Source organism: Lathyrus oleraceus, chromosome 7, assembly GCF_024323335.1.
Source record: "Lathyrus oleraceus cultivar Zhongwan6 chromosome 7, CAAS_Psat_ZW6_1.0, whole genome shotgun sequence".
Classification (NCBI taxonomy): domain Eukaryota; kingdom Viridiplantae; phylum Streptophyta; class Magnoliopsida; order Fabales; family Fabaceae; genus Lathyrus; species Lathyrus oleraceus.
In genome coordinates this window covers 16,878,677-16,892,827 of record NC_066585.1, presented here as the reverse complement: position 1 = coordinate 16,892,827, position 14,151 = coordinate 16,878,677, and the positions used below count along the sequence as shown (strand labels likewise).

At 32.8% G+C, this 14,151-nt stretch overlaps 2 protein-coding genes across 2 annotated transcripts; one reads left to right on the top strand and one right to left on the bottom strand.

Moving 5' to 3' along the window:
• The first annotated feature begins 5,399 nt into the window (after positions 1-5,399).
• On the top strand, positions 5,400-6,620 carry LOC127100443 (F-box protein SKIP28). The gene is made up of 2 exons (XM_051037646.1): positions 5,400-5,850; positions 5,922-6,620. Exons 1-2 carry the CDS (start codon positions 5,521-5,523, stop codon positions 6,510-6,512), a joined length of 921 nt encoding a protein of 306 aa, XP_050893603.1. The 5' UTR covers positions 5,400-5,520; the 3' UTR covers positions 6,513-6,620.
• An 87-nt stretch (positions 6,621-6,707) lies between these two features.
• LOC127100442 (plant UBX domain-containing protein 2) lies at positions 6,708-10,092 on the bottom strand. The gene is made up of 3 exons (XM_051037645.1): positions 9,009-10,092; positions 7,210-7,488; positions 6,708-7,093 (listed from the first exon to the last, which is right to left on the bottom strand). Exons 1-3 carry the CDS (start codon positions 9,906-9,908, stop codon positions 6,854-6,856), a joined length of 1,419 nt encoding a protein of 472 aa, XP_050893602.1. The 5' UTR covers positions 9,909-10,092; the 3' UTR covers positions 6,708-6,853.
• Positions 10,093-14,151: the final 4,059 nt, after the last annotated feature.

Sequence of the window (14,151 nt, the reverse complement as noted above, 5' to 3'; positions counted from 1 at the left end):
GAGCCCTAGCGAACCAAAAAACTCTCTCACCATTATTCTTGGATATGTTATTGTTGTTGTTGTTATTGGTGTTGCTTTGGTCCATTATTGTTGTTCTTGTTATTGTTGTTGTTATTGTTGTTGAGAAGCTTTATTTTTGTTGGTTCTGTACTATGTTTTTTTCAGAAGCTTTATGTGATTATGGATCGTAGTTAGATGAAAGTCAATAGATTAAGTAAAGAGTATGAGAATGAAGTGACACAATTTCTTGATTTCGTGGAAAAAATCTTCCTGACAATAATGGGATTTTTTGGTTAAGAGATTATTGATGATGTTGTTGTAGTTTCGTTAAGAGGTTGTTTTTTTGAGTTGTTGTTTAATGTAAGTTGTTGCTTTTGAGTTGTTGTTGTTTAGTTGTTCTACTACCCAAAGTTATGAAAATCTATATGGTGTAGTTTAGTTGTTGTTATTGAGTTTGAGTTTTAGATTGATATTGATATTGAGTTTATGTTTTTTGTGATTCGTTGTGCAACTCTCATCTTATTCCTTCGAGTTGAGTTTATTATATCTAATGTCAATTGTTTGTTTCACTAATCCTTCTTTTAACATATAACCTAGTAAATTAATTTTGGAAATAATCATATGCAAAATTATGTTTTATCTAAAACTTATCTTACACTAATTAATGATTTTCTAGCATTCTACAACTCATCATTCATCTCATGTTGTTTTATCGTTAAAATCTCTTCAATACTTCTAGTTTTCGTTCAACTTTCTTCCATATTTGTTCATTTTTCAAAACATCGAATTTTATGCTTTCAAGAATGAATTAGTAGAAAAGGAAGTGTTGAATAAAGAACTTGAAACATTGGAGAGATTTTAACCATAAAACAGCGTGAGATGAATGATGAGTTGCATGATGCTTCAAAATCATTAATCAATGTAAGTTTTTCTTCAAATATAACACAATTGTTCATATAATTATTTTCTTAACCAATTTTGAGAAGTTGTATGTTCAATATAGGGTTTAGTAAAATAAACAATTCATATTAGATTTAATAAACTCAAAATTGTTTTATCCATCGGTTTTATTAAATAACCAAGGTGAAAATGCGGTATATCCGTCGGTGAAAATACAAAACCGATGGGACATGTGTTTTCGCCATTTCAGAATTCCAAAAAGATCTCCCTGGGGATCGAACCCATGACATTTTCACATACCTATCAGTTATTTTAAAACCGAGAGGTAAAGTGTGCACTTTTCATGACGCCCTTCGTTACCTCGCCTATGTAGCCGAGATTAAATGCATTTCGCGTTCGATGTTAAATGTGTTTTTTCTAGTAATGAAAAAAAGCAATCCCCATTGAATTCGATCCTAACGTCAGAGTACAAAGTCATTGCAATATGCTTGTCCATTCTTAGATCATGAATTCAGTTGAAGATTCCATTGCTCAAAGCACATTGTTCCTTGATAATGCCATTGATGTATGGCTCGAGTTCAAAGAACGCTTCTCTTAAGAGAATCTACGAGCTCCAATGCGAAATTTTCAGTTTGAAACAAGAATCCAAATCCATTTATGATTTTTTTTTACAACTCTCAAGAATTTAGGGGAAGAACTTAAATCTCAGTTAACCACAAATGTTTGTGCTTGTCCACATCGTTGTGTTTGTGCTACTGGTGTCAGCAATGGTAGACACCATCATGATATCACACGTTCAATTCGATTTTTGACAGGTTTCAATGACCAATTTGATATGGTACATGTTCATATTCTATTGATGATTCCTCTACCACCTATTAATTATACCTTTTCTATGGTGCTTCAACAAGAAAGACAACACAATGCCTTACACATTGATGAATCCAAGGTCCTTGTTAATGCTAGTGATACTAGAAAATTTCAAGGAAAAGGTCATGGCTCTGGTGGATTTCCCTCTTCATTTGGCCTCAGATACAAAAGTAAAGAATGTTCACATTATGGTAGAGTTTGCCATAAAATTGACACTTGCTATAAGAAACATGGTTTTCCTCCCAATTATGGTAAATCTTATTCAATTAACAATATTTTCCTTGAAAATGCTGATGTTATAGATGATGTTGATGACTCCAATAGCACAAAAGAGAATGACTCTTATAGTTTTACCTAAGATCAATATGCATAGTTGGTAAATTTGTTTCATAATTCTAGCAAGGTGAATGTTGTTAATCATACTAGCAACCACATCACTTCAAGTATTACTCAAATGACTCACTCCTTGAATCAAACTTCATTAGGATCTTATATAGTAGATTTTGGTGCAAGTGATCATATTTTCTCTTCTCTGAATTATTTACACAATACAAACAAATTATTTTCATTCATGACAAAATGTCTAATGGTCATGTGTCTTTAGCAAAGTATGTTAGAACTATGTGTTTTTAGCAAAGTATGTCAGATGTTCTATTTTAAGCAGATTTCAACTTGAAAATTTGTTATTTGTCCCAAAATTATGCCTTCAAAATGATTGCAATGTTATATTTGATCATGATAAATGTGTGATACAGGATAAGAATACCCTGAAGATGATTGATTTGGTTGAGCTCATTGAAGGATTGTATTACCTCACCACACAAGCTAAACCAACCTCAATTGTTGCTACATTTTCACATGTCAATTCATCCACAATTATCCCAAAGGAAATCCTTTGGAATTTTAGATTGGGACACCTCTCCAACTCTAGATTATTGAGTCTGCATCACATTTTTCCTTATGTAAATGTTGATCATAACTATGTATGTGACATATGTCCATATGCTAAACATAGAAATTTGAAATTTTCATTAAGTTCAAAAAAAAAACTGAAAAGTCATCGACATTTCATGACTGCTTAAGATCAACATAGTAGATTTACTTGGATCATTTTGTCTAAATACAAATATGAAATATGCACCCATGTACAAAACCTTCTTATCATGATTGAAACTCAATACATAACCCTGTCAAAGTAGTTAGGAGTGACAATTAACTTGAGTTCTTAATGCCTTTTTTTATGCCTTAAAAAGAATTGAATATTAAACTAGTTGTGTTGAGCCTCCTCAACAAAATGGTCGTTTTGAGAGAAAACACCAACATGTATTGAATGTTGCTAGAGCTCTTCTATTTCAATCAAAACTCTCTAAGTAGTATTTGTCTTATGCTATGTTGCAAGTAACTTACATCATTAATTCCCTAGCCCTGTGCTACAAAATCGGTCACCATATTTTCATAGATCTAATACTCTTCCTATCCTTAATGATATCAAAATGTTTGGTTGTTTATGCTATGCTTCAACCATTCAAAAGCATAGAAGAAAACTTGACTCAAGAGCAAGGAAATTTGTTTACTTATGACACAAGTAGGTGTCAAAGAGGTAGTCCTAATTGATCTCAATACCAAAACCATTTTCATCTCTAGACATGTCACCTATCATGAACATGTCTTACCCTATCATAATTTTAATCCATCATTCACTTGCAATTACCATTCAACCCATGTTTCATCCACTCTTGACATCTCAACTAACATTGAAACTGAACCTGGACCTAATTAATCTAATCAACATTCACCAAACATAGACATTGACACAACAACATCAAACCCCAAAAGTGATGAACCTATACAATCTTCCATTGACTCTTATGATATTGTTCATGCTGAATCTTGTATCAATCCTGACCAAAATATCAGAAAATCAAAAAGAACCAAACACCAACCAAGCCATTTAAAAGACTACATATGTAATCTTTCATTGATTTCATGTTACACCATATATCTGATTATCATTCTTATATATCATTATATATCAGTATCATTCACCTTATATCCTTTACCTTATATCTCATTATCATTCATATGCTAACATTTCAAGATCGCATCATGGATCTACAAGATAAAAAATAAATCATACAAAACATTTGAAAGATATAAAGTAAGATCGGTAGCCAAGGGTTACAATCAAGTGGATGGCATTGGTTTTTTTGAAAAAAATTCTCCTGTAGCCAAGATCACAACTGTGAAGACACTTCTTGTAGTAGAAGCAGTCATGTCATGGCATTTACATCAACTAAATGTAAATAATGCTTTTTTGCATGGTGATTTACAAGAAGAAGTTTACATGACAGTTCCTCAAAGTGTTTAAATCCATAAGCCTAATCAAGTATGCAAACTTCTCAAGTCTCTTTATGGCTTGAAACAAGCAAGTAGGAAGTGGTATGAGAAGTTAACTGGAGTTTTACTGAGTCAATGGTTAAAGCAATATACTTTTGACCATTCATTGTTCACACTCATCAAAGATTCCTCTTTCACAGTTATTTTGGTTTATGTAGATGATGTGATCATTGCAGGTAATTCCTTTGATGAATTTGAAGTAATCAAGCAAATTTTGAATGATCAATTCAAAATCAAAGATCTTGGCCAAATGAAATATTTTCTTGGCATTGAAGTTGCTTATTCCAAACTAGGGATTACAATCTGCCAAAGAAAATATTATCTTGACCTGATTTATGACGCATGTCTCCTTGGAGTCAAACCTATTAAGTCACCTCTTGATCCTTCAAAAAAGTTACATCGAGACTCTTCAAATTTGTTTGAAGACATTGCTTACCATAGAAGGCTTGTAGGAAAACTTCTATACTTAACCACTACACGACTCAACATTGCTTTTGTGATACATCAGTTAAGCCGATTTCTCCATGCACCTAGTAAGATTCATTATGACACTACATGTAAAGTGACGAAGGTTCATTAGTAAGGTTTATTATGATACTGCATGTAAAGCCGATTTGAGATACAATTTTTTGAGAAAGTTGTGATTTAAAATATGTTTTGATCTTTAATAATGTAAGTCTATATTATAGGATATCAAAATTAGTCTTTCGATTTTAAAAAGATGAATATAATTTTTTTTTAATATTTTGAAACACGGTTTTCTAAAATACCAAAAAAAAACTATTTTTTCTTAAAATCTGAAACAAACACGCTCTAAATTAGAGCTACATAATCCATTTAAGCATCATTTTTCACTCTCTTATCCCTTTTAACGTTAAAGTATTAATTTTACAAATCAATCTTCTTCTCCACTGCATTAGAAGATCAAAGATCAGAATCACCTTAAGTAGTTCTACTTCCTCATTTATCGATCAAACGATCAATTTTGATTACATAATAGTTTCAATCATCAACAACAAAATATTATGCAACTCAAAATTGATTGTTTATTACTCTAATATTTTTATTGAATTTAAACAATCCGATCTCATTAACCGTCAAAATCATTTAAAACATTTTGTTATTACATAATCAAAGTTTTTATATCAGATTGATCGCTGCTATATGAAGAGAGGGAGAGGAAGGGAAAAGTCTGACATATGTCATACATACGTGCATTATTCTCAACCATATGTTCACTATCTAAATGTCTAACGTGTCACTCGTATGTCCCTCCTACACTAAACTCACGTCCTATACATTCTTATCTTCAAAACAATCCTATGATATGATCAAACAACTTTCTCCTCTAACATGGCCACCATAGCTCAGGTAGTAGAACAAGACCATGCTCCTCCTCCTCACCATGCCATGTTTCTGGTCATACCATACCTTCGAGTGTACGAGGTTTTAACCATGTCTCTTGTTTGCACATCACTAAGGGATGCAGTTAACAATGATGTATTGCCATGGCTTCGTATTATTATCGAAACGCCTCTCAATTATCGACTCACCAACGAGACTCTGTTGAAAATCACATCCAAATCCAATGGTAGGCTTCAAAAACTTGCTCTCATGAACTGTATCCACATCACTAATCAAGGACTACAAAGGGTCATTGAACAAAACCCTTTCATTAAAGAGGTAACAATATCCAAATCCCGTGTTTTTTTATATAGGATGTTGTCTCATTTGTGGTTTAATTTGATGTGTAGCTTCATATACCAGCATGCACTAGCATAACCCCTGAAGGTGTTCTAAAAGCTGTAGAAACATTGTGCCAAAGAAACAATTGCTTAACCACCTTGAGTATAAATGGAATCTACAATCTACAGAAGGAGCATCTTGACATCCTTACTTCAAAGCTTAGAGAAAACCTTTCATTAAAAAACATGCAAATGCAGCAACCTATCTACTATCATAATCGCAGCAGCGTTTCAGCGTTCGAGTGTCGAGAAAATCATCGGATTATCGATTTGGAGATATGTCCTAAGTGCACTGAAGTGAAGATGGTATATGACTGCCCAAAAGTGGACTGCAAGATGAAGGAATGTAGAGGGTGCGTATTTTGTATTTCGAGGTGTGAAAACTGTGGTGGATGTGTTGGATCAGAAGAACCTGAAGAGTGTGCTTGTGGAGATATCATGTGCCTTGAATGTTGGTTAAAGGTTCCTAAATGCAGTTGCTGTAACAAACCATATTGTAAGCAGCACACAAATTGGTGGTGTACTTCTACAGACTCTTCATTAATGTGTAGAGTTTGTGATGAAAATTCTCATGGATATACATACACTGATGAGCTATAATGAAAAACTGACTCATGATGATGAACCTTACTATATCATCATGCCAAGTTATTTTCAGTTACTGTAATTTGTTTCAAGTTTACGGCTAAAGAAAATTATTGTTGATCATTGTGTTTACGTTCATGAATTTACTTTGTCATTGACTGAGGTATTATATATGAAAGCTTTCCAGTAAATTTTTGATGGCTAAAGATGTCTCTAACTATAAGATTGTTTGTCACAATTATGAATGAAAGTGAGTACAACAAAAATGTATCTATATCCCCACCATTAAAGGAGAAAAAAGATGATTATGAAAAGTAAGGAAAGAAATCAATATGGTTTATACAGAAGAGAAATGCTTAACCATTTACAAGTGGTTCACTGATTTCAAGCAATTCATTTCTGAGACTAGTGAAAACAACAGAATCTGTTTCTAGGGGCTTGAACTTGATTAGAGCAGAAGGTACCAAGTCTTCTTCCTCTATTGTTTTGGCTTTTTGCCCGGCTTTTGGAAAACATGGGATAACTCGCCGTTGAACAACTACAGGATGCATTAACTCGAATTCCAAACCTTGTTCTTTTAATGCAGAGCTGACAAACTGCATTATCAACATGGAAAACAAGAACTTTTATCAAAGATTTATTACATGATCAGAAAAACTCATCTGAACTATTTTTCGAAAAGTTCCTTAAAACCAAATAGCAAAGGACATACCTCATACAAAGCAGTAGTTGGTTCCCACGGAGCAAATACACCTTGAAGTACAATTCCATCTGGAAACTGAACCCTAATGATAGTTCTTGTGTATCGCCTCTTCGCAGCTTTAGCTTGTTTTTCTTTAAGGGACTTGGGGATTAAAAGCTGAGACTCTTCAAACTTTTTTCTCCTTGATTCAGCATCTCTTCTCACTTCATCAACTGATCGTTTGTAGAAGGAATCTGGTAGCTCAATTTTAGCTGCAACGCTTTCAGAGACAGCAAAGAAGACCTTGACCTGTATGTGGTATTTTTAAATCAGAAGATATACATATTCAATCAAAAGAATGAGTTAACTTCTTATTTGAAATATCAATTTTGCCAATCCTAAAAAATAGCAGTTGGATCAAATAGCACTACACAAGTGTTATAGCGCCACTATTTGACAATAGCGCATCATATATAGCAACAATTTGTTCATATTCCGCTATGATATAGCATCTATTAACAACATTGACAAAAGTATGACGTGTCAAACTAATGAGAAACCCAATGACATGCATAATTAATTGCTGGTCACAGCAGTGACACCCCATAACTAGCAGTCACTATCCCATAAAGTAATTGTCTCATAACTAGCAGTAAATTTACTATAACTGATATAATCAGTTTTGCCCTTTCTTCTTATACACATTTAAATAAGAGATCTAACAGTCTGTCAACTGTGTGTGGTGTTAGTAAGAGTAAATAGGCAAAGAGCAGAGCATAGTAGGTTATAAAGAAGTTAGTGAATGGTTATTTGGGTGGGAGAGAACCAAGGTCTCGAGGCTTGGTAGGAAGTGCCCTATGCAACTTTGTGTGTGCACAAATCTGAACAACATAAAGCAAGTGTATCACAAAGGGTATGCGGCAGTTAATTATTTTATTAGGAAGCAGCCAGCAGCTATTATGTTATTGGGTAACAGCCAGCAGCTATTATGTTCCAAGCAGCAGCTACGTTATTAGCATGGCATTGATTGGGAGAGATCAAACTCTCGGATTCTTCGAAGGAAGAGACTCAAGGTTCTCAAATTTCTAGGGAACAATTCTAATATTATTATTAATTTGTATTTTCATAACAGTTTCTATAACAATTTCTATCACGGATTTATATGTCATCTATTAACAAAGTATATCCTTGTTTGAATGTATGTTTTATTGTAATTCTTTTCTACTTTTATGCGATAACTACTACCCCAAACAACCCAAGGCATACTGTTCCCCTTTGCTAATACACACAAATTAAAGCCAAATGTTCTAGCCCTAGTCTCAAGCTGTGGAAAAGTAGTGACCAAGTCCATCACAAATTTTCAGTATGTCTATGCAAAAGAACTTGGACTTCATTTTTCTTTTTTAATTTCGCATTCAAAAGAAAAAAAATCAAGGATAGAAGTTAGTCTAAACCAGATATTCTAAGGCCTCGCTTAAAATAATGATAAAACTACAGTTATACGCTAAACTAAATAGGATAGATTAGCTAATTATGTTGCATGCTCTCAATCATTTTCATAGCTCAATTGTTCAGATAGTACACATAGTGCATTATTTTGTTATCCATTGCATGCTACTAAAATTAAAACTAGACAGTGTCATTCTAGGTATTCAACAATTTAACTACATCTTTACAAGTACTAGTGTTTTTCTAGCTAGAATATCAATTCCAAAACCACACAAGTTCTCTACAAGAACAAACAAAACACATGTAGAATACTCGAATGCATAACAAAAACACACATTGCAAGAAGCAAATACCAGAAATATTATGAATATGACATTTACCTGTCTGTCGATCTTTTTCGGTTCAACATCGGCTACTTTCTCAACAGAAGTTGTAGACACTAAACTATCTTTCTTTGGAGGATCCTTTACCAATTGTGGTTCCAACAACACAATTGCTTTCTTGATCAAATCTATCTTCTCCTCATTAGGAACCTCCATCAAACCCCATGTCTCTCCATTCTCCTCCTTAAGTCCAAAACCCAAAAAGCTCAACAACTCAACCCCACCACTAACATCAACAACAGCTTCCTTAATCTTGGGATTACTCAGCCTAATCTTCCTAAACTTAACATTCTCAGGCTCCTTAACAATATTCTTCAACAACTTCAAAACAATATCGACCGATCCTTCCGACGGATTCCCCGAAACATAACTCCCAACACAAATCTCCAATTCAGTATTACTCTCAACAACAACTTCACTCTCCACCAATCTTCCATCATCATCATTTCTAACTGAATTACTCAAACAACTTTCAACATGTTCAGAAACCTCGTCTTCAGACCTAAACGGAGTTTTACAAATAGGACATTCATATACATTAACTGAATATCCATTTCGAGATCTCTGAGATGAAGTGACCAAAGAATCAAACGGATCAAATCTATCTCCATGCTTACGAGCTTTTTCAATCTTGCTATCATCAGAAGCTGAGGTAATCGGTAGAGTGGGTTCGGGTTTGGGTTTGGGTTCGGGTTTGGGTTTTGAAATAGGATTGGAATTCTGAGAAGGAGAGGGGCGAGGGGTAGAAATGGAATTAACCGGTGTAGATGATGATGAGGAAGATGAAGAAGAGCCAAGAACTCTACCTTGGCCTTTGAATTTTCCAGAGGATGAAGATGAGAAAGGGTTATTGACTTTCTTGATGAAACCTTTCATCTTGTCTTTTACATCGTCCATTTTTGTTCTATGATGTAAAAACCCTAATTCAATGGAGAAACAGAATTGGATCTGAAATGGTTAATAGTTGAACCGAATTTGTGGTAGTAGTGATTGGTGTAAGGAACTTAGGGGGTAAGGAACATGAAAGAGAGGAAAATGGAGAATGTTTAGAAGAGATTGACTTCATGAAATTTATCTTTTTGTGAGGAAAATGTTTGTCCAATAAGGATATGACACGTTGTCAAATACTAGAAATTGGGATCTGGATTTCGTACCAAGTCTTTCGGACTGTTTAATTAAAATCAATTTTGATTTAATTAAAATAATAAATATGTTTAAAATAGAGATTAAAGGAAGTGTAATTGTTGGTCTAAAATAATTTTGTATAATTATTTAATAGATTTTAATATGGGATATAAGTCTCTTTTGGTAGTGTAAATATTCATTTTTCTCATTAAAATAATTATAAAAATTAAAAATTTAAAGGTAGTATGACAATTTTACATAACTATTCAATCAAAATGTTTAAACTTGCTAATTTATATTAATATTTTAAAAATAAAAGGATGATTTGATAGAATATATATCTCTTATTAATTGACAATATATACTACATTTTCTCAAAAACTAAAGAATAAAGCTCTTACGTCTTTTATTTTAAAAAATATATATTTTATACATTTTTGAAACATTATTTAGAGATATAATTATATCATTTTATCTAACAATTCTTAGAAATTCTTCACACAGAGTCACATGTAACTGATGTAAGAGAATCTCAAATTATTCATTGAGTTTATCTCTGTTGTCATGAAATTAGTAACAATGATAAAATATCAATAAAAGATTTATTGGGTGTTTAGCTCTACGCTCAGATTTGTTTTTATCGTATTCCAATGTTCTTTTGATAGTGATTTGTTGAAGTTGGAAATCCAAACTTTTCACTAGACATACGACAATGTTCAAACTACCGTCAGACCAAATATAAGCTTAGATATACAATTTGATAAATATTAAACATAGCATTTTAAGAGCTAGATTTTGTTAGTCACTTTCTTCACCATTTATTAAACTATATAACTTTTTATTATGTTAGTTAGTTAGAGTATTAGTTTGTTAGTTTGTTTCTTTAGTCACAAATAACTTTTATATATATATATATATATATATATATATATATATATATATATATATATATATATATATATATATATATATATATATATATATATATATATATTATTTTCATTCAATGAAAGGCTAAGCCTAATATCCAGTTTCTTTGTCATTCTACTGGTGTATTATGGTATCGGTATTATGGTATCAATAGTGTGATTAACTACAAAATTCATAATCTTTGTCTTCTTCATCATTCCTCCTTTTGAGCTTCAACAATGGAGGTAGATCATGATGACGCTTTTATCACACGTGATAATAACAATAAGAACACAAACAATAACTCCACAAAGAACCCAACACGTGACCAATCCAGCCCCTATTATCTTCATCCTGTCGAAAATTATGGTACAATTCTTGTTTCTCCATCATTATAAAAAAACAATTATGAGTCTTGGAGTCGTTCGATGAAAAGAGCTCTCTTAAGCAAGAACAAAATTAAGTTCATCAATGGCAAATTTACCGCACCTAAGGAAGTTAATCCTCTTTTTGATATGTGGAAAATATGCAAGAACATTGTGTTTTCTTGGATCTCTGCATTATGTTCTCCAATCATTGCTCAAAGCACGATTTATGTTGATAATGCTACATAACTATGGACAGATATGACAAACAGATTCTCTAAGAGTGATCATTTTCGTTTGTCAGATCTTTTGCAACATATTTATTCTATAAGGCAATGTGATAAATTTGTAACTGCATATTTTAATAAATTAAAGACTCTTTGGGAAGATTTTGAAGCTCTTCGGGTTCTTCCAACTTGTATATGTGGAGACAATACAACCATCAAGAAGCAATATGACATGGAGTATTGTTAACTGGAGATTTCGACAAATAGTTGAAGCTCTTTGGAAATATTGCATTTTGGAGAATAAATAAAAAATGGTTGTGTCAAAGTTGTTTGTTGAATTCTTTTCTTAGGTGAACAAATCTTTATGGTCGAAGCCTGAGACTTAGAAGATTTTTGGATTTCCACAAAGCTCTCTTCGACGTAGGCGTTTTGACAGAGTCGAAGCTTCAAGCGGGAAGATTTGAAATTTAAACAGTTTCGTCAAACCAACACGTGGAAACATCTGAGACATGCAACGCTTGAAAGTGTCGAATGTGGCAGTCATCTATGTAGAGACCGTTAGGGTCGAATTGTTATAAATAGGGGTCTTAGTTTTAGATTTCAAGGGGTGTTCAAACAGATATACAGAAATTCATAAAATATACTTGAAGTACCAGAGCGAGAGAAAAGAGTTTTACGCTGAAAATGTATGTATGAAGAACACCATAAGTTTCGTTCATGTTATCTATTTCATGCAAGTCATTTAAATTAAAGTTATTCAGTGCCTTTTATTTTGTCGAATTGCCCTTATTTTCAGTATTTTATCATCATTTTTACTTTTGCATTTACATTTCGCCAAGTCTTCATTTCCAGTACTTTCTCAAAACTTAAAGCATTTACTTCGAGTCACTTATCTTTACCCTTTCCAAGTATTTTCGTTATCTTTAAAAAACCTTTTACTACAAAGTGACCGTCATTTACTTTATTCATAAAGTCATAAGTGTCGTTTAGAATTGTTGTCAAAACACTTTTCGTTATCCATAAACCATAAACAAACTTAACCATGAGTCAAATCACCGTAATAATAGTTCTTGAGACACATGTCCTAGGATCAATTTAGTCGATCCTGTAAGTTACCAAAAATATATAAATTTGGAAGACTAGCGGTTGTTTATCAGAAATCACTGGTAAACAAGTATGTGGTTTGATTTTTGAAAAGTATGAATGATGAATTCAACCCTGTCAAATCACAGATTCTCATGATTGAACCTCTCTCTGATGTCACCAAGGTTTTCTCGTCCATCTTGCAACAAAAATGCCAATTATCATTTTCTATTCCCTATAAATCTTCCAAGATTCTCATGGAAAACACCAACACATCTTCAGCTAATGGTCGATTTTTGCACAAACAAGGCAAAGTTTGAGGTAAACCAAATTTTCAAGGTAAATCTTCATCCAACTACGATGTTTGTTCATTCTATGGTAAAACTAGGCACACCCTTGATTCTTGCAACTTCAAACATGGATTTCCACTGGGCTTCAAATTCAAAGATAATGTTAGTTCATCCAATAATGTTGATCGAAGTGACGAGGTTCAATTTCCCACTGCAAATCATGCTGATCAAATATCCCAACAAAGTGGACATCCCTCCTGAGATGTACCACAATCTCATAGCCTTGATCAACAAAATTGAGTCTTCGCCTTATTCTAATTCTCACATTATCAATGCATCATCTTCAAATTTGATTCACCCCTAAATCCATATCACATGTAGTTTTTTAAACCATAACTGGATTATTGGTATATGAGCCACTGACCATATTTATTGCTCTCTTAAACTCTTTTATTCTCATCACATTATCTTACCTATTATCATCAAACTACCTAATGGATCTCATATATCATCAACAATATCAGGAACTATTAAATTGAGTTATCATTTAACTTTATACATTGTTCTTTTTGAACTGACATTCAATTACAATATCATTTATGCATACCAATTATCATATAATAATAAATGTCATCACATTTTTTTATCATTGGTCTTGTATTAATGAGGAACAACCTTCATTGAAGTTGATTGGGCTTGCTAATGTTCGCAATAACTTGTACATTTATGCCAATAATCTACTTTAGCTTTTTCCTTTAATTCTAATGTAAATATGAATCCATGTAATTCTGATGCTCAAAATAGGTTTAGTCTTTGGCATCATAGACTTGGTCATCCATCTCACAATATAGTCAAAAGTATTCAACAAAGATTTTCTGTTGTTTGCGATCCTCTTAAATCTATATGTGATTGTTGTCATTATGCCAAGCAAACAAACCTTTCTTTTCCTTTGAGTAATATTGAAACTTCATCTTCTTTTGAACTAATTCACATGGACATTTGAGGTTATTTACACCCTCATTTTCCATGGACAACCTTATTTTCTAACCATTATAGATGACTTCACAAGACATACTTGGGTTTTTCTCATGAAGAAAAAATCTGAGACAAGACCATTGGTCATACAATTCATCAACTTGAC